Source organism: Garra rufa, chromosome 14 (assembly GCF_049309525.1).
Source record: "Garra rufa chromosome 14, GarRuf1.0, whole genome shotgun sequence".
NCBI classification, from domain to species: Eukaryota; Metazoa; Chordata; class Actinopteri; order Cypriniformes; family Cyprinidae; genus Garra; species Garra rufa.
Window position 1 is genome coordinate 16,011,979 of NC_133374.1, and position 25,605 is coordinate 16,037,583.

Consider the following 25,605-nt stretch of genomic DNA (forward strand, 5'->3'; position numbering starts at 1 on the left):
TAGTGTCAGAGAATTGATGTAAAATCCTCAGTAAACATCATCCTTCAACGAATCAAACCATAATCCACGTTGCTTTAGCATTTAGTGGACACCATTTGCCCAGGCATGTTCTCTTGGCTCGTATCTCTCTGTCAATCACAGATGGCATTTACTGGCTAAAACAGGGACTGAGGCAATCTTGTGCCAACAAGGACATTCATCTGCCAAAGACAAATTGGTGCATTGAAAGTCGTTTAATAGATAGGCTTATGTGAAATATGGGGAAAGAGGGAGCACTTCTGGTGTTTGACAGCACTCAGAAATGAACATTTGCTTGGTTTACGACCTGTGTTGTCTCATTAAATATTCCTTATTAACACAGAGCAGTAAATATCTAACCTTTTCGGTGTTCTGCAAAATAATAAGACACCATAGGCCTTCAGGTATTTATGACGCTATAGCATTGAAGTCATAAGACATCTTAAAGGGACAGTTCACCAAAAAAATCACAATTCTGTCATTATTTAATTTATTTTATGGACTAAAGACAGTTGAATAATTCTTCTTTTCTTTGTACATAGGTGAAAGAAATGCATACAGGTTTGGAACCACAAGAGAGTGAGTAAATTTGTGTTTTTAGGTGCACTAACCCTTTAAGTGATGAAAAAAGACATACACAATAGGTCTAAATGACGATGTGGTGAAGAACCGCACTGGCCTCAGGTCACTGGAGACTTGAGGATTGACCCATTGATAGATAAAGACAAAGGTCTCAGTGGTCAAGCTCGTTATCCTTGGCCACTCTGTTAGAGCCCTTATTTCCAACAAGACAGAAGATTGGAGAACCAAATACAACAGTATTGATTTCGCAATTGATAGTTGCATGCCTGCTATTGATCAGGATCAAGCATCTGCCATTTGCAGAGGTGTGCATTTTCCATTGGTAGTGGGTTTGCAATTAAGAGCCGATTAGCATTCCAAGCTCATGTGTGATTTGTTGTAATGGGTGTTCATTAACTTGCAACTTTGCTATTGGAGGTCAGAAGACAGATCCCAGAATCCCAAGGGCTTTAGCCTTTTGCACCTATTTTGGTTGCACAGAGTCATTTTTCTGTTATTTTGGGTAGCATGCAATTACACAACACATCCATACACATAAAAAAGTCTGTTTTTAGTTGCAGATAGAGTGACAGAGAAATATTAAGTATGAGAATTATAAAAGAATTATGAGGATTATGGTTTAATATAGTAGTTGTCAACATTTTTTTATATCCTAGGGACACCCTTTAAGACTCTGAGCCTACCTAGAGACCCCCTGTTATGAAAATACCAGATTTTCTTGGAAACACTGCATATTAACTTTGATTAATAACATTAACAAACATTATTATATTATGCTAAACTAGTGTTGACCTAGTTTCTTAATTAACAACCTTTAATTTGGCATGTCCTGGGTTTATTGCACCACAGAAAGAAATCTGCATTTATTTAATGATGGTTTTACTCTATATAGAAGCAATCAAATCAACCAAAGATGATATAAAAGGTTGTAATATTTTCCATATCACTATGTATATATATGTACACTGTAAAATAATATCTCTGTCTAATATATATGTATATACACACACACACAGCTAAGCCCGAAATTATTCATACCCCTGGCAAATTCTGAGCAAGTTTTTTTTGACCAGAAATGACTTCTCACAAAAGATAATAAGTAAATGTACAAGAGTCATCATTGTGGGGAAAAATATGTCTCCACTTTTATTTACATTTGAACAAATAGTGGCATGTCCAAAATTATTCATACCCTTTGCAAACTGTCACAGTCTATGGGAAAATCCAAAGTTCTATACCATTCCAAATAGTCCAAACTGTTCTAAAGCATCCTAATTACCCTGATTCATTGGGAACAGCTGTTTTAATTAACTCAACAGGTGAAAAACAGAAGCTCTCTGCTGTATGTGTATGTATGTATATATATATATATATATATATATATATATATATATATATATATATATATACACACATACACACGTTTTTCACTTTCACTTATATTGCACACATATAATTTTTTACAGCAGATATATACACATACACTGTAAAATAATTTTATATATGTACACTATAATTGAAAATGAAAATTGTTTATATATAGAAGCACCAACTACAGACCAGTCGGTACTCAAATTTTAAAAATGTGACGATACAAGCATTTCCTGCTAACATTTTGAGCACTGTTTAGAGGATTTTTAAACACCTCTGATTGGCAATTGTGTTCACGCACTCAACAGACAAATAAATATATATATATGTAATATATATATACTACAAATTACTCACTTTTACAAATAAATTGTAAAATTTATTGAATATTCTTTTTTATTTTAAATTTACTTTAAATAACATTTTAAATTCAAATTTATAGACTTTTATTTTTAAAGTTGTCCAATTTATCACGGCTGATCCTCCATAACCTGCTCGGCTCCTTTATGAAGCTCTTAATTAGAGAATTTGTGTAGCATTTTCTGGATTGTAAACATGTCTGTGTCTGAATTACAGGACTTACAAACTCAAGGCCAGCTTTACCTCTACCCCCACTTCCATCTCTTGCTGCAAAATCAATGGAGTGATGTAGGTATCTGGAGGAGGACATGGGGACAGGCTTAAGCAGACTGCTTGTCTGAGTTCCATTTCATGCATCAGCGGCTACAAGCTCAAACACCATGATCAGCCTTTGCTGTTCAACACCGCACTCCTTCACACCAGTATGCACAGTATGCATGCACACACACACACACACACACACACACACACACACACACACACACACACACACACACACACACACACACACACACACACACACACACACACACACACACATAACCATCCAGACACAAGACGCATTCAGAAGCCAACACAACATGTTATTGGACGCCACATTGATCTACTGAATATGAAGTCTTGCTGCACCAGCGCTTCCGCTGAAACATTGCGGCATTCCTCTCTGGTAGAATAATTCAGCCTTTGTCAGTTCATACTCCGACAGCAGTTTGACACAAACAATACAGAACAGGACACAGGTATGCACTTACTTATATAGTTCTCAACTGGTGAGCTGAGACTCAAAAAAAAAAAAAAAAAAGAGTTGTGTGTCTGACAGTAGGGGGGAAATAATGATACATTAAACTAATTAAATGCAACTAATTATTCTAAAAAAAAATGTTATTACACTACAGACTCAAACTGAGTACAACAACTTGCAAAAAAAAAAAGATAAGTTTTGTATTTTGGGGGATTTATTTTACTGTATTATTACCAAATATTGGGTTCAGTCTAATCAACTAGTTTTCTTTAAATTGGCATTATTTTGATATTTTGAAATTGGGTCTAATTTAAAATCTGGGTCCTTATCCAAAAGTAATTGAGAATCACTTATGGCTAAAGGTTATAAGTTTGGCTCCAAGTAACCCACTAAGTGAAAGGTCAAGCATCTCCACTGCACCCTCGAGTGAGGTCTTTACCAAGATGTACTGTCCAAATGCACTGCTAATTTAATAGATGGATAAAATGGCCGTAAACACAGTGGCAGCCATTTTAATCGTCTAAATCAGAGAACAAACAGTACCATGTGATATCTCTGATTCTATTTCTGACAGCGTACATCCCAATATAAGCTACTGTGTCCTCTAAGTTCCAGCTTAATTGTCTGTTTATAGATAGTGAGTCATAAAAAGGACATGCATCCTAAGACCTTTCTTTTTACTGTGGCCATAACAAATCGAGGAACTCTGGCTGCTGACCTGTAGGTGTATTATAAGAAAGCCAGCTGCCTATAGCTGAAGCTAATTTATCATGACATGGTCAATGAGGATCACACTGGTATGGCCTGCAGGGAAACTTCCATTAGTTTGCTGTCCAATGCACAACGTGTCTTATTCAGGGGGTAGGACTGACTGACGAGAAACAGATCCATAAATAAAACTACATAGATCCACTTAACACTGGCTTTATCGTTGCAACATCTACCAAACCCAAAAGTCAACTTTTGGTGGGGGTTAAACAAATTGGGGTGGAAAATCTATCTTCTGAGAGCTCCAAAAATTGATGTGACCTTAGAATCTTACAAGCAAATATCACACGAGTAGTCGTGTATATGTATATATATATAGTTGAAGTCAAAAGTTTACATACACCTTGCAGAATCTGCAAAATGTTAATTATTTTACCAAAATAAGAGGGATCATACAAAATGCATGTTATTTTTTATTTAGTACTGACCTGAAGAAGACATTTCACATAAAAGACGTTTACATACAGTCCACAAGAGAAAATTATAGTTGAATTTATAAAAATGACCCTGTTCAAAAGTTTAAATACACTTTATTAATACTGGGTTGTTACCTGAATGATCCACAGCTTTTTTTTTTTTGTTTGTTTGTTTAGTGATAGTTGTTCATGAATCCCTTGTTTTTCCTGAACAGTTGTTCTTCAGAATCCCTCAGGTCCCACAAATTCTTTGGTTTTGCATTTTTGTGTATTTAAACCCCTTCCAGATCCATCTTTTCAAACCAAGGACAACTGAGGTACTTATATGCAACTATTACAGAAGGTTCAAATGCGGAAAAACTATGTACTGTATTAAGAGCTGGGGGTGAAAACTTTTGAACAGAATGAAGATGTGTTTTTATTTTCTTTTTTTGCCTATATTTTTTTCATTTATTACCACCTTTCAAAAGCTACAGAAGATATGTACATGTTTCCCAGAAGACTAAATAAGTTAAATTTACCCTGATCTTCAACACCAACCAAAAAACACCAAGTGAACATAAACATTTGAACGGGGTCTTTTTTTATAAATTCAAAAATTATTTTCTCTTGTGGACTATATGTAAATGCCTAAAAAATATCTGATTCAGGTCAGTACTAAATAAAAAATTCCATGCATTTTGTATGATCCCTCTTATTTTGGTAAAATAATTAACATTTTACAGATTCTGCAAGGTGTATGTAAACTTTTGACTTCAACTGCACATACAACAGTTCTTTCTGATCCTCGATTCTGATTGGCTAAGAGGAGTGCGATATTCTAGTGATATCGGAACTCCAACCGTTTCACCGTTTGTATCACTCCGTTTGCGGTAGTAGTTTGGACAAAAGAGGGTTTTTAAAAACACTCAGTTGTTGTTTCTTATGCAATTGCACACTCATGCTATTGAACTGTTGTATAAACGAGTAGCAGTGCGATATGGCTGTATATTGGCTGATATACAGCCATATCGCACTGCTAATCATGTTATATTGCTTATATATTATTATATAAAAAAATAAACAGGCAGAAATTTCTTTACCAAAAATTTGCATTTGTGTTTCAATGGGAAAAAAAGTCTACCTAAGGGTCAGTAAATTATAACAGATTTTTAATTTTTGTGTTTATTGTCCCTTTACTTCCAAGAGCTCCTCTGTTTGCAAGAAAGAGGTATCCCTCACTGCTTTAAAATGCCCAATTAACACAAGGAACGATCTGGTGGAGAAGTATTTGGGGAAATCAAATTCCTTTTCAACAGGCCCCTTGCAGGAAAGCCAAGCAATAGGCTCCTTTATCTAATATATGCCAAGAATAATTAGGTTATTGCAGCACTGCCTGTTGTTGCTCAGTAATTAGGCTAGTCTCTTATGGATTCACTCCAGGTCACAATGACCTTGAGGAAGAGGGAAAAAATTGCCCACTATTGACATCTAAACCGAGGATAGCGGGTCAATTCCCACAGCCGGCAGGTGCACCCTGATCACGTAGCGTGCGTTCTAGCGCCGGCGATGCGGAAAACCGTTGGAAGTTGAGGACGCAGAGATGAAAAGGAATGTATGATGAAGTGTACCAAGGTCCTCAAGGAGACAATGAAGGCTCTGCCCCTCCCATGCCTCTTCCTGCATCTCTAGTCCATGCTTTTGGCCTTGCTTTTGAGGTAACTTTAAAAAATCGCAAGGGCAAGTAGACTGAACAGGGCAGTTATCGCAAAGAGTTGCAATTGGAGTTTTTGTTACGGTCATGGATTAAACAGCTGTTCTTACTTTTTCGTTTTTCACAATGCACATGAGGGAATAGCAAAACTGAGCGGAATTTAAACTGATTTAACAAATGTTGTGGCTTACTTATTTAAATTTAAACTACAAACTCACATTTACAACTCAGGTAAAATTATATTTTTTGCACATTTTATTGCAACCTTTTTTTTTAACAGTGCTTTTCCTGGAAAACATTATAAATGACACTATAAAGGGTCACCTTGTAAAATTACATTTGTAATTTTCTAGCAAGACAACACTGTCTGCCAAGTGATCCATGCTTTTAAACAAATTTTTTGTGGTGATAAATATGTGCATCCTGTATTTTAATATGGTGATAACAGATTTTGTTCATCCGTGCTGTTATGCAATGTACAAGCCATTAAAGATCTTCTGTCATCCACATTCTGCCAACATGGCTAGTTACAGTGTGATAATTGGTCATATTGGATCCTTAATCAAAAAGCTCATTGTTTCTGCTGCCTGGAAAGCAACGATTACAATCCCATATGCTGAGATGAAATGAAACAATTATATGTGATGAAAAATCTTTAAAGAGAAATTTCTAGTTCTATGAAACACCCATAATGGGACTAATATATGTAATTCACACATTTATCTTATTCGTACTTAGAATTCCTATGTATTTGTTACATGTAAAAGGAAATCTATTTGCAATTAAAATGTACATGCATTACACAAACATTGTTATACTCTGTCATGATGACACATTTATTGCTGGAGGCTAGGTCATCATTGTGCATCTTTTTTTTGGCAGTTTAGTCTCATTTAGGCAAGAATCCATATATATATATATATATATATATATATATATATATATATATATATATATATATATATATATATATGCACACACACAGTGGAGATCAAAATGAGAGAACAATCTACAATTTCCTGAATTTTAAGGTCACTGCTTAGTCCTTTTTGAACTTATCCTAACAGTTTTTAAGCATATTTCATAAATTAAAAACTTAAATGAGATTAAGTTGAGCTCTGATCCAAATTAGAAAACACTTACAGATACCTCCAAGTTATTGGTGGTAATCTGGTACCTAATGCAAATTTCCTTAATTATATGACAAACCCTATTTAACTGGCAGCATTTCTTTAATTTTCACTGAGATTGCAAGATAACTGACCACTCTAAAGCCCGGCTCACACTACAGGAGTTTTAAAATCCTAACCGATTATAAAATCTGGTTGCAGTGCACACATAAGGAGAATCTCTGCAGATTATCTTACCTGAAATTTTAAACATGCACACACTGCAAGATTTGAAAATCGTGGCGCATCACACACTACAAGATATTATTAGGATTATCATGCAGGAGGGAGCCATGGCGGTGTTTAGTGTCCCGCCATCAGCAGCGACCAGCTGAAAGAGTCCCGCGTTCAAATGCACGCAATAGGCTAAAGCTGGCCGCAAAGCCCCAGCAAAAGTAAGACATAAATGTAACATAAATGTGTTGATGCAAAAATTAAGGAGATATTCGAATTACTTATTAGTAAACTAGTATTTTCTGAGTCAGTGTCGCAAAGATGAAGTTGACGATCCTGACTCGCCACCTGCTCATTGGACGAGCCTTTAATGCCTGAATGCATCTTTATGAATTAGGCCTATAGATAATGGAAGAGCTTTGTTTTAGATTTAAATTTTTTCGTTTTATAGTAGTGAGGTAATAATTTAAAGCTTTCTATAGATAATCGTGTCTGTGAGGCAATTACCTGGGTTTCGGTTAATTATTGTGAAGCGCTCCTGTTTAACACAAAGACATCAGAAAGCGTATCCTGTTTGTTTTCTTTAAAAGCACGTTTTGTTAATACTGTGAGCACACACAAACTAAGGTAGACCCTTTACAATTCCGGATGATATATTACTCTTACCTTTATGAGCAAAAATTAAGTTTCACATTGCACCAGCGCCTCCAGCATTCACTCTCCGCAAACGATTGGATATGCGCCTAATAGCACACATTTATCTAGGTTGAACGATTAAAGTAATATTGTGATATGCTTTAAGTTTTTTATATCTATGCATTTTAATTTGAGAAGGCTAAATTGATCTGTCTGCCGTTGGTCGCTTGGTCATTACTTTAAAAAACAAAAACTTGAATTTAACAAACAAAAAGTGTTCCAAAATCTCTAAATTAACTTTATAAACTAAACAAACGAAAATACATTCATTCATTCAAGTCCCCCAAAAAAGCTGCTCGTCCACAAAAGACAAATGTTAGAGAACACAGGATAATGCAAAGACTCTCAATAGGAAATCGGTTCAGCACTGCAGCTGGAATTGCTTGCCAGTTCAGTGCTGAACATGGTAAGGATCTGTCTCAGGATGTTTAAGGCAAGTCAGAAGACAGAAAGCGCATTCTGCAGTGATCAAACCACTCATCAGCTGAAAGAATCATAACCTCACATTTCCTGAGAAGCATGTTGTGTGGAAAGAGAAGAACTGGTCCACAGTTCACTTACTTCATTTGGGTCTGATGGGAAACATTTTGTTTGCCGTCAAACTGAGGAAAGACTGAAGCCCAAGTGCATAAAGAAGTCAGTGAAAGCTAGATGAGGAAGTATCATGGTTTTAGGGATGCTTTCTGCAGCAGGAGTTGGGCCTCTTATACAGCTACAAATATTTATCAGAACATCTGCAGCAACATGCAGTTCCTTCCCTGGAGGCATCTCCTAAACAGCAAGCAATTTTCATACAAGAAAATGCCCCATCACGGCAAAACAGGTAAAGCAGTTCCTTGAAGCTAAAAACACTGAAATAATGAAATGGCCGGCCCAGAGTCCTGATCTAAACCCGAGTGAAAATCTCTGGACATTCCTTGGCGACAAATTTATGGTTAAGAAACCCACACCAGTTATGGATTATGCAAGAAGAGTGGACAAGTGCAGATCACACCAGTGCAGTCTGGGAAACTAGTGATATCCTGTGGCTGCAGATGTGCTGAAGTCATTCTGTGCAAAGGCCTCTCTACACTTCCTACTAATTTCTGACAGCTGTTACCCTCCAAAATTTTAGTTGTAATCTTCTTTTTGGTTACTGTTCTCTAATTCTGATCACTGTGTTTTCCACAAAGTAATGTTTTGTTGTTGAAATGCCTTGGATATTTTGTCAAACATGTTAGTAGAACATGTATACCTGCAGCTAATATTTCTTCAAATTTTTCAGAAAAAATATATATTTTTCCCATCTCATTGCAAAAAGTGTTTTAATTTGATCTATATTAAGTGTCATTAAGAATTGACTTGGCTCATTAACGAGTTTGAACAGACATGACGCTTCTGACAAGATGAACTAAGGCATAAACTATGTGTTAAAAGCAGATAAAAATCAACAAGAGGTCACCCACAAGGGTCATCCAGCCATCAGCAGGAAACAGGAGAGGTCATGAAAGGTCGGACTGATAAACACCTTCATTGATGGGTGCGAGTCACCAGCAGGGCAGGAAATGAAGAGCTCCACCCCTTCAGGGGTCAGCAGGAGTTAAAGGTCCCAGTGAGGACACTGGTGTATGACGCAGGAGAGCACCGGCTGCTGAGGGATAGCGCAGATGAGTAGGCAGTATTGGTGCAATAAAAGTTGTGAATCACCTCCTCCTAGGCAGGACAGGCTGAGCTGTTAGAATGTGAAGTCATATGTCTATTGAGGGACTAGGGAATTTTACAGCTTCCAAAAATCTGCATAAAATTAATACACAAATGAATATATAAATATGCATACATGAATGAAATGAATAATTGATTCACTTGAATAAATTCAACGGCTTTTCGTTTTTCTAATGTTAATGCTGCTGATGTCAACATCTAAAATTAATTAATCAACAGTGCAAGTCATTTACATGAGGATGGAGGGGATTTTAGGTTTAGGTTTTTTTTTCGCATATAGCAAGGCGATCATATTGATGGCCTGTGGACAGCCCATAGCAGCTGAAAACTGGTGAGGGACCACAAAAATCAAGGCTGTACTGCTTTGGAGGCAAAATTGCATGAGGAATCTAATTAGAAGTAGTGTGTCTAAATGACAAATGACAAACCTGAATATGTCTGTGCATTTGACAAGCCCAATCAAGGACAGAAGTGACCAGGCTGGATATCAGAGAGTAGTTTTCATTCATTTATAACTATGAATGTGTGAGTTGTGTATAAATGTGTTGATGTGAGACAGTTTAGGGTAAAATCTATTATTACATATCTAGCTGAAGTAAGATTAGGTTAGTTTAGTTTTGGCTGGTTAGCATAGGCCAGCCAGTCCCTACTGGTGGATTCTATACCATTTGTTTTCAAAAAGCATCTTTCTTCATTAATGGCTATTTAAATACGGAAGCCTTTTTCCGCTACTGAATAAAAAAATACAAAAAGGTAATTGCGACTTTTTATCCTACAATTGTGAGTTTACATCTTGCAGTTCTGACATTTTTCTCAGAATTGTAAGTTGTAAACTCACACTTCTGAGAAATGAAGACAGTATTGTGAAAATTAAACTCGCAGTTCTGACTTTTTTGTCAGAATTGTGAGTTTATATCTAGCAGTTGTGACTTTTTTTTCTCTCGTAATTTTAAGTCTATATTTCACTATTCTGACTTTATAACTCGCAACTGAGATTATATCACGCGATTCTGAGGGGAAAACATTCAGAATTGCTTAAAAAAGTAAATTGTAAGTTCATAACTTGCAATTCTGACTTTTTCTTGCAATTGTGAGTTTAAATCTTTAACTTCTAAGAAAAAAGTCAGAATTGTGAGTTCAAATGACTTTTTATTTCTCAGAATTGTGAGTTTATATCTCGCAATTCAGACTTTTTCTTGCAATTGCAAATTTAAATTTCAGAAATTCTGGGGAAAAAATGAGAATTGCGAGTTTATATCTTACAATTGTTCGTTAAATTTCAGAATTCTGAATTTTTTCTTGCAATTGCGGGTTTAAATATCAATTTGGAGAAAAAAAAGTCAGAATTGTGAGTTTATATCTTGACATTTTGATTCTTTATTTCTCAGAATTGTGAGTTTATATCTCGCAGTTGTGACTTTTTTTGCAATTGCAAGTTTAAATTTCAGAATTTGACTTTTTCCTCGCAGTTTTTAGTTTAAATCTTGCAATTCTGAGAAAAAAAGTCTGAGGTGTGAGTTTATATCTTGCAATTCTGACTCTCACGCAATTGCGAGTTTAAATTTCAGAATTTGACTTTTTCTCGCAATTGTGAGGTTAAACCTAGCAATTCTGAGAAAAAAGTCAGAATTCTCAGTTTACATCTCACAATATACAAGTTTATGTCCCAGAATTTTTTTGCAATTATGAGTTTAAATCTCAATTCTTAGAAAAAAAGTCATAATTGTAGGTTTATATCTTGACATTTTGATTCTTTATTTCAAATAATTGTTAGTTTATATCTTGCAACTCTGACTTTCTCGCAATTGCAAGTTTAAATTTCAAAATCGGACTTTTTCTCGCAATTGTGAGTTTAAATCTCAATTCTGAGAAAAAAGACAGAATTATGAGTTTATATCTCGAAATTCTGACTTTTTTTCCTCAGAATTGAATGTTTATATTTCACAATTCTGACTTTTTTCGCAAGCTAAAATTTTGGAATTCTGTTTTTTTCTTGCAATTGTAAGTCTAAATCTTGCAATTCTGACCTTTTCTCTCTTGCAGTTCGGACTTTATAATTCACAATTGTGAGATTATATCTCACAATTCTGAGAAAAATTTCAGAATTGTCAGTTTGTATCAAGAAAGAAACTCAGAATTGCATAAAAAGTCAGATTTACCTTTTTTTATTTGTATTCAGTGGCAGAAACAGGCTTATATTTTTAAGTCTATGGAGTGTATGAATACATGTATGTGTGTGTGTGTGTGTGTGTGTGTGTTTCAATTTCGATGCATCTAATCAGAATGATAAGCCAGAAGCACCAGTTTAAATTTTTTTTTTTCCCCCACAAAAATATGAAGTTATTCACAAATATTAAGTATTCACAACTGTTTTGAACATTGATAATAATAAATGTTTCTTGATTGTCAAATCAGCATGTTGGGGTGATCATGTGACACTGAAGACTGAAGTAATGGCTGTGGAAAATTCAGTTTTGCATCACAGGAATACATTACATTTTAAAATGTATATAAAACAGAAAACAGTTATTTTAAAGTATAATCTACTGTTTATACTATATTTTTGATCAAATAAATGCAACCATGGTGAGCATGAGAGACTTCTTAAGAGAAATTAAGAAATATACTAACCCAAAACTTTTGTAACGTCATTGTTGCCTTTCATGTCACATCTCAGGACAGTCGCTAGTGAGGTTTGTGGGACTGTGTGTGTTCTTGTTCTTGCTCTATTCGGAGAAACTGCCATTGAGAAGAATGCGAATGCAAACGGATAGCTTTCTCCAGGTGTTACAAACCTCCTTGGTCTGAAACATAATGAGAAAGCCATGACTACACTCCCTTTCATGCAAACACTCATACAAACAAAATCGGTGTAGTATTTACTCAGCGTTCTAAATCTAACCAACCCTGAGATGTATTTAGGGACCGTGACTTGCTCTCCCAAGAACAAACAAGAACACACGGGCTATATATTAAGACATTCACAGGGAGGTCTCTGTTCCAAGAAGACCTTAAATAAACTGGCACATAGTGACCAAGAGGATGCAGCTGGACCATCTATCTGACTCCCGGCGCTTGAGCTGAATAGACAGAGAAGGGAAAAGGGGGGAGAACGAGAGTGAGTGAGCGAAAGAGAAAGAAAGAAAGACGGATGAAGGCAGCAAGGAGTGCTAGACTCATGAGCACAATGTGTGCACCTGGATAAAGCTCCCCCACATTACTCAGCTCTCATCCGGCCCCGTCCGGATACGCTCATCAAAGACCCCTGCTGTTCTGAACACCCCCCTCCCGTCTTGTGCAACTTTCCTTTCGGTTTAATAACTCCTCTTCCTGCTCTTTGAATTATTTTTACAGCATCACGTCTAAGCTTTAAATACTTCCTGGGACTCCGAGAGGTCTTTAAGAGCCTCTTACAGAGGACACTGTATCATCCTTAAACTTTAGCAACACGGCCATCATTTTAAAGTTAGCAAAGTTTTTAAAGAAAGCCTGAGATATCAGAGACCGTTCATTTTTTTCTGTCGCACTTGTTGCTTTACTAATTCTGAAGAAAAAAAATCGGAGCCCATTTGTCTCTGTTTGTCTCCCAGCATGCTGCTGGGCCAGGCTGCTCTATAAAAGGCAGCTTTAACACTGAGGCAGAGAGGCCAATGGCCCCGCATAGCTCTGAGGGACAGGAGTACAGAAGGTCATCTACAGCATGGCTGATGAGGCACTGTCTGTAACCCAACTCACTGAGGGAACAAAAGGCCACAGAGGTCACGACCCCTCGCAGTCTCTCAGCCGAGTGCAAAGATAGGAGTTCAGAGAGACAAAGAAAGGGATGTGGATATAGTGAGTCATTAGCTGCTATTCAGAACTGCAAGTGTCAAATATCTCTAAAAAAAAAAAAAAAGTACAGCAAATACTGGAAAATGAAAACTATAATAAGATATTCAAAAGTTTGAGACCACTAGTGCAAATGCATTTATTTTGCATTGGCAAGTGTTTAGTTTTTCCCATTTTTGCTGCAGCTTTAAGAACTTTCAAAGACCATTTTTTGCTTTTGTGCCAAGAACATCTGACCGAATAATATTAATAATATAATAATAATAATAATAATAATAATAATAATAATAATAATAACAATAATAATAATAATAGCATTTTCAGAACACATTTTATATTCAAATTTAGAAACAGATTTATAATAAAATATGTACATATTTCTATAATATTATAAATAATATAATACAATATAATATTTATATAATAAATATTATTTATCATGTACATTATTATTATTATTATTATTTTATAATATTTAATATAATCTATTACTTTTTTGTTTAAAAATGTATGATTTTTTCTAGATTTGATAAGAAATTAAGAAGTGTTCTGTAAATGTTTTAATATTATTATTTATATTATTATTATACATTACATTTATTACATTTTATAACAGATTTCATTATTACAATTATTTATTACATGTATTAAATTATTTATAGAATAATGAATTTAATTATATTTATTTCTATTTTATTTCTTGGAATAAATCATTGTTTCTAGACTTTACTATTATGTAAATGCTATTATTGTTTATTATTATTATTATTATTATTATTATTTTAGATTATATAACACCTCTTTTATATTTCATTTCTTAAATTATATTTAAAAATATTTATTTAAAAAAAAATATTTAATTATACATTAAAATGAAAAAAAAAAACATTAAGTAATAAATAATTAATAATGATAATAAAAATAATAATATTTACAGAACCATTTTCCCTTTTAAAATCTAGAAAGATAGAAATATAATACAATATTAAAAAAAATATATATATATATATATATATATATATATATATATACACACACACACACACACACACACACACACATATATATATATATATATATATAAAACAATAAAATCATATTTATATAACAATAACATTATTTATAATATAAATTATTATTAATTTATATTATTTATTAAATTATATTATTTATATTATTTTGTTTTTAAATGTATATTTGTTATTTTTATTATAAATATTTAATTATACATTTAAAGGAAAAAAGATTTATAATAAAATACAGTACAGACCAAAAGTTTGGAAGGTGTGTCCAAACTTTTGGTCTGTACTGTATATTTTTCTGTTTATTAAAGTTTTTACTCTACATTTGTGCAGTTTTCAGTGGGTTAGTGATATTTTTTTAATATATATAAATTAATAAATAAATATTTTTAAAATGGGTTTTTATACAAAAACTGCTAAAAATCACTTTATAAAAGACCCACATTTGTAACTTTAATTTATGGGGATAACATGGATAATTTCACATGGTTTAGTGTAAGATTTTTGCCCATCTTTTGGAAATTCCAGTTTTAAAAGTAAAAAAAAAAAAACTTTTACCAGTAGGTGGCTGCAGAGCTCCACTATTTGCTATTTGCTATTAGACCACCTGAAAGATATTTTTTCACAAGTTTTTTTCAGTTGAATTCATATCTACAGTACAGACCAAAAGTTTGGACACACCTGAATGAGAAGGTGTGTCCAAACGTTTGGTCTGTACTGTATATATTATAAATAATATAATAAAATATAATAATATTTATAGAATTATATAACTGTTTATAATATAAATGATTCTTTCTATTTCTATTTAAGTAATATGAATATAAATAATATTAATTATTATTTATATAATTTTTTAAATATATGATTGTTTCTATGATTGTTTATTAATATATATTATATAAATACACACACACACACACACACATACATAAAATCAATCAACATTTTTCCACCATTTTCCAAATCCAGGTGTTACAATACCTTCAAGTGAAATCTGTTGTAAATAAAAATTCTAATCATTGCTATTTTATAAAAACTATACCACAAGGCAATATTTAAAGAGATGAGCAGCTGATGGCTCTTAGAGAGCTACTTTGCACGTCTTTCCCCATTCTTTATGTATTATACCGCCGACAATCACGGTAATACCTTTCTCCTAATCGCTGTAGCACAAGGCCCTCTAGAAGACTCCGACTCCATCACTTAATCCTGTGTCCTGTTTGATTCTGCAAGGCACTCATCGCAAGGCTACGTGAACAGAGTGGAATATGGTTTCACGCCCGGCTGGTTATTTGATTAGGTATACCGAAGGTTTATGTGATAAAGCGCCAGCCAGGTCTCGCTGTAGTAAGCTCTGTTCCAATTCAGAGACAAGGACAAGAGGAACACATGTACTGTATGGGACAAGCCCAGAGTTTAATGTCATCCTGCTGCAGTGTGTTCCACAGACCGTTCTGAGAGGCTAAAACACGACTCCCACAGCTTCATGTTTATAGGAAGTTCCTGTTCTTATGAAACAGAGCCACTTATACAATAAAACAGCCTTTCGAAATGGACTCGTTGTTCTTTTTCAGAGAGGTTCTGGTTTAGCTCGAGGATAAACAGGATTGTTACCGTCTTCTTTCATTAAACTTGTCTGGTGCTGTATTATTGATTTCTGGAAATGCTACCAACTTTCAACCGCATTTAGCCAAGCCGTCCCTCACGTGTAGCATTATTGACAAACATGCTGCCATTTTCTGCCTCTAAATAAATGTTTGTGAGTACAGCTTTGGTCGGTAACCTGTTAACCACATCCATTCCTGCATTTGGCCCGTTTGGCTTGTCAGCAGCGTGACATGAGGGGCCGTGGGCAGGCCGATTAGAAAGCTGCTTCATTACCCTTTGTCACATCAACTCAGATTTATGGCGCCTAATGGAGGACACTCTGTTTCTGCAATTTACCGAGGGAGATGGGAAATCAGAATCTTTTTGCTATCCAGTCCAGTCATTGCGCTTTGGAAGAGGGAATGACTTTTTTTAAGTGGCGAGAGCAGACTGCTTGCCCTGTCAAACTGTTTTAGTTTGCAAATGGTGCCATTTATTTCAGAGATGTACTGGCAAAGCGATGTGTTGGGTTGTTCAAATGAGAATTGCAGATTATTTTGGTCAACTGCATTCTGAAGAGATTTTAGTCATTCAGCTGTGAAATAAGCAAAGCGCTAACAAAACTGATTGTGTCAAGGGCAGCATCTGCTGTTTGTAAACGGTACTGCAGTCTGTAATGCTTGCTGATTTATGGCTGTTTCCATAAAGTTCTTTTAAGTACGGAGCCTTTCACAGATTGTGAAGAAGCGTTTCCACAGTTAACATCGTAAATCTAGAAAAGCTTTATATTATAATTTCATTTGTAACTATTTTAATGTACATTTATAACTGCGTTGTGTTTTTTTTACCTCAGATTTAATTTAGCGCTGCTGGCTGAGTGTTTATATTACAACTTCTGAGGGAGTGACGACAAATTTGAATTCTTTCTCTCTTTTGACTAACGTATTCAATCTTTCAGTATTTTTCCCTCTTTTGTAAAGTCAGAAATGCTATTTCTTTCGCTATTGGGGCGAATCTCAAAAATATATTTATTGTAGCTATATTGTGCTCACCACTACCTTATTTTTTCCTAAGAATGAGCAGCGCGGCCATTTGTAAGTTAAATTGGTCTGGCCTCTTATCTTATCAGGTCCAGCTATTTTTAGCTGTACAAAACAGCTTGTTTTGCTGCTTGATATTGCAAACTGGTGTGTCTTACCATTATTTTAAAGCATTATCTTAATTATGAATACACTGTAGGGATGCTCATATTGACCGTTTAACCGTTAACCGTCAGTAAGAATTTTAACCGATTATTACTATCAGTTAAACGGTTTAAAAAATATATATAATAATAATATATTATAATTTTTACGTTTGCTGCATGGTGAAAGAAAAAATGTTTACTCGCGGAAGCGTGTGGACACGTGCAGTGCGGCTGTTAAGACATATTTTGCTGAGTAAGCACCTGCTTTAACTTCTCTTAGTTTGTGTAACTCGTGTAAGTAGCCTATGCAACATGATGGCAATGGCGATATTGGGTTATCAGAGAGTGAATCCATGAATAAATGTATTCAAATTCTGAATTAATTATAGTCTAAAAACTGCGCGCTCCCCTTACAAGCACTGGAAAGCTCTCATACATTACTGTAGTTAATCGCAATCTCACAAAGTTAATAAAAAGTAATAAAATAACCTTTACTCTGTAAATGAATCTCTTATTTACATCATGTCTACACTTTCTTTGTTTTTATGAGAGAGCTCGTGGAGGTATAGAATTCAGCAGAATTGAAACCGGCACTTTGAGTGGTGAGAGGATCGTAACATAGCCGCCTCTGATTGGCCATTGCTATAATGTAATCAACAGAAATGTCAGTGATTGGCTATTGAACACTGTGAAAACACGTTTCTCCACATATGACTAGTGGATGAAAAGACCCGAACCGCAAATTGAAAGGATTTTTGTGAAGTGTTTTTGTCACGGATCTAAGCGTTAACAGACAGCGTCCCAGTCTATCTGTACAGCATGTCCACATGTTAAAAACTGAGGTATAGGCTGGTCCGCTATATGTTTTTATGTCCGACGAGAAGAACAAGACCGGTACCTTTCTTCAAAGCGCATAGAAGGATTCAGTGTGTTTTAGTTTTGTCATCTTAATTAGGTAGTTATTTAATTTATACATATTTAGTGTAGGCCTTTTTATATTCTTTTTTTTTATTCATTCTTATTTTCTCTGTTCTCAGAAGCGCTGCTCATGCGTGATAATTTGAGTATATGAATGCAGTTTTTGTTGTTGCTCTGTATGCTGCTGTTTGCACGTTAAAATAAAACATTTGCTTGTATTTTTATGTATCATCACAGATACTCGTGCATTCTATTTTTATTTTAAACGAATTTATTATTCTAATTTTATCAGTTAACGGTTAATGATCGGATAACGAGCAGCGGTTGTCGGTCAGGAAAATTAACCGAAATGAGCATCCCTAATACACTGTTTTACCGTTTACCGTTTACACCACTTTGTTATAGAGTGATTGCATTTACGTCACGGTTTGGTCAGTTTTCCAGATGCACAGCCATATTGGCAATACTCCGATGTAAACAAAGACAGATTGAATGCTTAATGTACTACTGAATATGTTGTTCTGCTAACTTATGCTGTCTAAACCACAGGAAAATACGTGTGGAAGCTGCTAAATCATAGAGAAGGACTTAGTAAGAAGAAAAGGGCGCAATATTTTGACAAACTAAAGTTAATAGGTGGTAAAGATACATACAAGCGATATTAATTAAGATATTAGTCTACTATTTCACCTACCTGACTGAAAATGATAAGAACAAACACAAATGTTGTAAAGATTCTTGCCCTGGAAATCCTGGTTCATTTTGTTCAACCACAAATGCCTTTTGTACAGTTTTTTGCACTCTTCATCTTTATTTGTTATAACTTTTGGCAGTCTAATAGTACTCCAAATGTTTATCCCGGTCTGACTAATAAGTACAGGCCAAAACATGACAATAATTGACCATTTTCAGCAGCAATAATCAGCAAAATATGCAAGTTTTGTTTGGTTCAGTGGCATTGTTTACATTCAGTATCGTCCATATGGCCGACTGACGGCGCGTCATAAAAAACATATTCTTCTGGTTATTTCTCTACAACGGCTAAAAAACTAGAAGTCTTGTACATTCACAGAAAACGGCTTACTTCCACATTGTAAACTAATTGGATAGAAGTTTACCCAACTATGATGACTTCCGCTCCATAAATAAAGTTGTTAAGTATTTATTAAACTGAAATGCTTTGAAACACCCAGCGTTTTTCTATGTGTTGACGTAATTTCAACTGAAACAGGAAGACAGGGTGGGACATATCAAGCAGTTTTTTTTAAGCGGCAAATGGAATTTTGTTTATATCACATCTTAGGCTAGAGATCCTTTGAGCTTAATAAAGCTGCATTTTACAGCATATGACAACCATAATCTCATCCATATCGCTTTAAAACAGAATAGGTCTTTGTGTAGAATAGATCTGAGATGTTTTGTGGTCTTACATGTGACTTGGGCATGTAGTCGGCTCCGTGCTATTGTGTCTTTGGAAAGGAGCAGACTGTGTGCGTGCTGCGGCAGTTCGGTTGACACAAAGCGCAACCAGACTTCATTCGCCTCAAAGGAATGCATATTTATACTGTCTAAATCATTCCCTATATATTGCACTACATGCCATTCACCATACAGAAAATACAAATTCTGTAAACAAGTGATCAATTTCAGCCACAACTTCAGCATCTATTTATAGTGTAGGGGTGGGGCATTTTGGATTCTAGAGAGCATTTGATTGGACAGAAAGTTTGATAAGAAGCTGAAGTGCAGGGTGATGTCATCAAAATCATTGATTCATATTGGTGGATGTTAGAGACTAAGTTTTGAATGTGTATATTTTGTAAATGCGAATTTTGTCAGTTTTGAAACATAGTTGCTTATATAGATAACCTTAAGGCTGACATATTAAATTTTGATTTCATGGGGACTTTAAGTAATATTAAGTAGCATATTATTACTATTCATATGTATTATAATTAAACTGCAATCTATTAGCCTTACAAAAAATTCTGATTGCACTTAGATTCAAATTTCATACGGTGCTTGTTAAGTTGTTTGTTGCAAGACAGACTGTTCTGTTCTGGATGTCTTCTCTGGACGTCATTGGCACATGGAAGGAATTATGGGATGTCACTGCAGAGTAGTAAGTTCACCTTCAGAAGGTCACATGGTCGACACTTAGTTCAAAACCATAAACACTCAACTTTATTTGCTTCAACTCAGCTGTTAGAACATATGTCTGTTCTTGGAGCTGATGTTCGGCAAAGAAGTTTGTAAAATGTGCTATTCTGAAGTTCTGAGAGCTCCAAAGCTCATGAGCTGGCAACCCTAAATCACAAGTCATGAGCACTGTCACCCATATCCTTAGAAGCTAAATGAATCCCAAAATATTTTATTGAAGTGATTATTTACACAGGAATCAATTGCTTACTAAATGGAACTTTTAGTAATTCATTTAATGCATCAAAAAATTACATTAGAAGCCCTAGGTTTCATTTTGTTGAGTGGTATACTAAAGAACTGTAAGCTTTCCAATAAATTGCTTTTATTAAAAAACAAATTAATGGATCGATAGATGTAGGCTATGGTTGAGTGATTTATGAATAAATAGATGGATGACTAAAAGAAAGAGAGAAGGATGGATAGATGTTTAGGTTAAGGAATGCTAATGTCCTTCTTCCAAAGCCCTAATTATCTTAAGTATTATTAATTATTTTTGTATAATATGCTAAGTTTGGATAGCAAACTGAAAAAGTTTTAAACAACATTCTTGATTTATTAAAACATGTCTAAAGTACACTGCATAAAAATGCATTTACTGCATATGCAATGATATATTTAACTAATCTGTAAATAACATACATTTGAATACGATATTATTAGTAGTATATTAATAATGTATATACTCACACTAATCTTTTACTTTTTATTAAGGCTATTTGCTGAATGCTTCACATCTAATTACTTCTGATCTTTGTTGCCCCCTGCTGTCTGTGTTAGTTAAACCCTCTTGTGTTTAGATCTACATGTTACAGCTTTTACTAAAAATATGAATTCCTGTTTTCTCAGATGTCTCATCTGCAGTAATATCAAAATGATTAATAACAATTTATGTTCTAACAAAGTTGTTAATTTGTTATCTTAACCACATCATGTAAAGCTGTTATAAACTTTACTTGTCTGATACATTGGGTTCTCATTAGAAAAATATCCATCATGTTTTAGCAATTTAACCTTAATCTTCAGAGCTGAACATTGGCAATTGCCTCCCTTAATATCTCTTCTCAAAGCAATAACTAGTTTCAAACTTTTATGGAAATGCCAGGGCCTAAAAACAATAAAATACTAATCTTTAGACAGATTACCCATAAGGCCTGTCCATGCCCCAGCTCTAATAAGCATTGAATTCACTTGGCTTCTTTGCCCTGAGGTGCATGCTATTAGAGATCATTTTGCCAGCTGGCCTGTAATTTCAACTTTGAGATGAGATTTGCATTTTTAATAAGAGGTAAGAGGCCATGAGAGGTTATGAAATAACTGAGTGATTTAGTATAGAATGAGAAGTGGTCCAAGTACAGATCCCAGTGGAACACCAGGGGATTGTTGATGTGCAGATTAATTGGATGTTTTTTATGCTACCTGACAGGCTTAGTAATGCAGGAGGAATATGAATTTAAGAGCTCTGCACTTTAGATGCCCAGCTCACAGAACAGTATGGTTTATGGTTTCAGTTATTAGAAGTATAAAAGTACAATCATAGTAATATTTGGGAAATATTTCCTTAAATGTGATGCTGGACCACATGTCTTAAGTACACTCTTAAAAATAAAGGTGCATTAAAAGGTTCTTCACAGCGATGCCATAGAAGAACCATTTTTGGTTCCACAAAGAACCATTCAGTCAAAGGTTCTTTAAAGAACCATCTCTTTCTTACCTTTTCATAATCTGAAGAACCTTCTGTGAAACAGAAAAGTTCTTCAGATGGTAAATGTTCTTTATGGAACCATTCAGACAAAAAGGGTTCTTCTATGGCATCGTGAAGCACCTTTATTTTTAAAAGTGTAGCAAGGATATATTTGTAGCAATAGCCAACAATACATTAAATGGGTTAAAATTATCGATTTTTCTTTTATGCCAAATATCAAATGTTCCATGAAGATATTTTGTAAATTTCCTACCGTAAATATATCAAAACTTAATTATTGATTAGTAATATGCATTACTAAGAACTTCATTTGGACAACTTTAAAGGCGATTTTCTCAATATTTAGATTTTTTTGCATCCTCAGATTACAGATTTTCAAATAGTTGTATCTCGGCCAAATATTGTCCTATCCTAACAAACCATACATCAATGAAAAGCTTATTTAGGTTATTTAAGCTTTCAGATCAATATATATCTCAGTTTGAAAGAACTTGACTATTATGTCTGGTTTTGTGGTCTAGGGTCACCAATGGTTCCTTCCTATAATGCATTGTGCCACAATAAAGCAGACTCTACCACAATGATTGCTACTGCTGATAAATAGATAGTCATCTCAGTCTTAAAATAGCGAAATTATCAGCATTAGAGAAGTCTGAAATTATGGGGTAAATAGGTGAAAAGATAAAGAAAAAGTAAGCAAAATATTTGTGGAGTTACAGGCTTGGTAGAATCAGATCTTGCATCTTGGCAAAAACAATTCTCAAGTTAAGGTAGACAATGATCTAAGCAGACAATTACCGAAAAATTATTTTACTTCCTTGTCCTGGAACTAAGCTGACATCTATATCTGGTTACATGAAACCTGTCATGCAGCATTACTGCTATGCTTAAAAAAGAATGTATTTTCAGTAAAAGGTGTAACCGAGGTATATAAAGAAACGTGTTCCTCCACATGACCAGACCAGCTTCCATCATGAAGACGCTAGTGTGTGCTCTTATTGTGATGCTTCTCTGCAGTGCCTCAGGTAAGACGAAAATCTATCTATCTATCTATCTATCTATCTATCTATCTATCTATCTATCTATCTATCTATCTATCTATCTATCTATCTATCTATCTATCTATCTATCTATCTATCTATCTATCTATCTATCTATCTTAAAATATCTGTTTAAGTAAAGAGAGGTCTAAAATCCCAGACATAAAATGGAACAATTTAGAGCTTATTGAATGTTGAAACTCACAAATTAATCATTGCAATGATTTGTTCATGAACCGGACATTGCTTTCATGTCTTGCGTGTCATGATTCCATCACTTCAGAACAATGAGGAAATAATGTTTCTTTATGAAACGTAGAGGAGTAAATTGTCAAATACTATGGTTTGAAATACAGATAAAAGTTTTTTCTAAATGGTCGGTGCTTATATATATATATATATCACTATTACGCTTCATACATCCCAAGTTGGTATTCCAGCTTGAGGACCTTTCCCGATCTCAACTTCCTGATTTCTCTATACCGTTCTATGATAATAAAGTCAAAAATGCTCTAATGAAGAGCAAATACTTTATCTACTTGTCAAATATGTAATCTCCCATCAGTGCACTCGCTGACATGCTACACCTGTGAAGATGGGAACTGCAAGACCCCAACCGAATGCCCAGCCTCAAGCAATTTCTGCAAAACAGTTTCAACAGGTAAGAAATAAATATTAAAGTAATGTATTTAATCAATTTTCAATAGTCATTCACATTCTATGTGATTTTAGTATCATTGGTAAACTACCTTTTGTTAATATTTTGAATTAGATTTTATTTTATACTTGTTTTTGTCATTTTTATTACATTTTAATATGTCTATATAGTTGTTTTTATTAAGTTTTTAATTTGGACCACAAAACCAGTCTTAAGTAGCACAGGTATATTTGTAGCAATAGCCAAAAATACATTGTATGGGTCAAAATTATTGATTTTTCTTTTATGAAGTAAAGATCATGTTCCATGATGATATTTTGTACATTTCCTACCATAAATATATAAAAACATAATTTTTGATTAGTAATTGGCATTGCTAAGAACTTCATTTGGACAATTTTAAAGGCAATTTTCTCAATATTTAGATTTTTTTGCATCCTTAGATTTTAGATTTTCATATAGTTGTTTCTCAGCCAAATCTTAACAAACCATGACACAGTCAATAGAAAGTTTATTTATTCACCTTTTAGATGATATATATATCTTATGACTGGTTTTGTGGTCACACGTTTTATTTATTTTTAGTTAATGTTTATTTTATTTCAAGTAATTAAAATTGTATGGTTTTAATTTAGTTGTTGTTAACGATAATAACTTTGGTAACAACATCATATTTATTACCCTTTGTTGATGATTAAAAAAGTTAAATGTGATTTCTTTATTAGAGGTCTGTGTTCTAGTAGTTTAAATAGGATATTGACCAGTTTTCTTGTTATGCTCTAAACCATAGCCACTGTGTTCAGCCGGACATGTGAGGAGTTCTGTGTTCCTGGAGTGAACATCTACTGCTGTACATCTGATCTGTGTGACTGATCTCTCAACGTCACCAATCCTGCTGTTCTGCTGACTGTCCCTGAGTCAGGCACCATTGGGCATTTAATAAAAATTGGGTTACTAGGTGTATAATTTTTCTAATGACTTTTTCCATCTGACTCAACATGATTTGTTTTACATAGCACTGCTTAAAATAATGTCTAAGAAGCGTGGTTTCGGTCCCAGCACTGTATGATGTGATTTATGAATTAAATAAAATCTACTCAGTAAAATGCTATGTGTATGTGTGTGTTCAGTATCAGAGGAATGTAGGTCATTCGAGAGAGATGTTATGATGCCATATGTGTCTGGATTAACCGCTGCTTTTAACAGATGAGACGACTGGAAGCTAAACATGCAGTCCAGGCATTATCATCTCTTGCGAAATGCAAAAAATGAATATCAAATGTTGATTAAAAGTGATTTAAAACATAATTACGTGCTTGATTATAAACAAACTTAACATTTTAGATTCGAAGAGATGCTCTGTATATTGTACTTTTGCACAGATAACAGTTTTGCTCATTACATGCATAATAACACTAACTCCAATTCTCATTTGTGACCCTGGACTACAAAACCAGTCATAAGGGTAAATTTTTTATTTATTTATTGAGATTTATACATCATCTGAACGCTGAATAAACACATACGCTTTCCATTGATGTATAGTTTGTTAGGACAGAACAATATTTGGCCAAGATACAACTATTTGAAAATCTGAGGGTGCAAAAATATATAAATATTGAGAAAATCACCTTTAAAGTTGTCCAAATTAAGTTCTTAGCAAAGCATATTATTAAACAAAAATCAAGTTTTGATATATTTACTGTAATAAATATTAAAAATACCTTCCCCATACACACATAATTTGGGCTGCTTCTAATAATCTTAAT

The 25,605-nt window shown here is 34.2% G+C and overlaps 1 protein-coding gene across 1 annotated transcript; it reads left to right on the forward strand.

Moving 5' to 3' along the window:
- The first annotated feature begins 23,076 nt into the window (after nucleotides 1–23,076).
- On the forward strand, nucleotides 23,077–24,936 carry LOC141284256 (lymphocyte antigen 6D). The gene is made up of 3 exons (XM_073817261.1): nucleotides 23,077–23,163; nucleotides 23,744–23,839; nucleotides 24,627–24,936. Exons 1-3 carry the CDS (start codon nucleotides 23,091–23,093, stop codon nucleotides 24,707–24,709), a joined length of 252 nt encoding a protein of 83 aa, XP_073673362.1. The 5' UTR covers nucleotides 23,077–23,090; the 3' UTR covers nucleotides 24,710–24,936.
- Nucleotides 24,937–25,605: the final 669 nt, after the last annotated feature.

Coding starts and splice junctions, on each gene's coding strand:
- LOC141284256 (XM_073817261.1), top strand. CDS start 23,091: ATGACCAGACCAGCTTCCATCATGAAGACGCTAGTGTGTGCTCTTATT. Junction 23,164..23,743: donor GCTTCTCTGCAGTGCCTCAG/GTAAGACGAAAA, acceptor ATCTCCCATCAG/TGCACTCGCTGACATGCTAC. Junction 23,840..24,626: donor CTGCAAAACAGTTTCAACAG/GTAAGAAATAAA, acceptor TCTAAACCATAG/CCACTGTGTTCAGCCGGACA.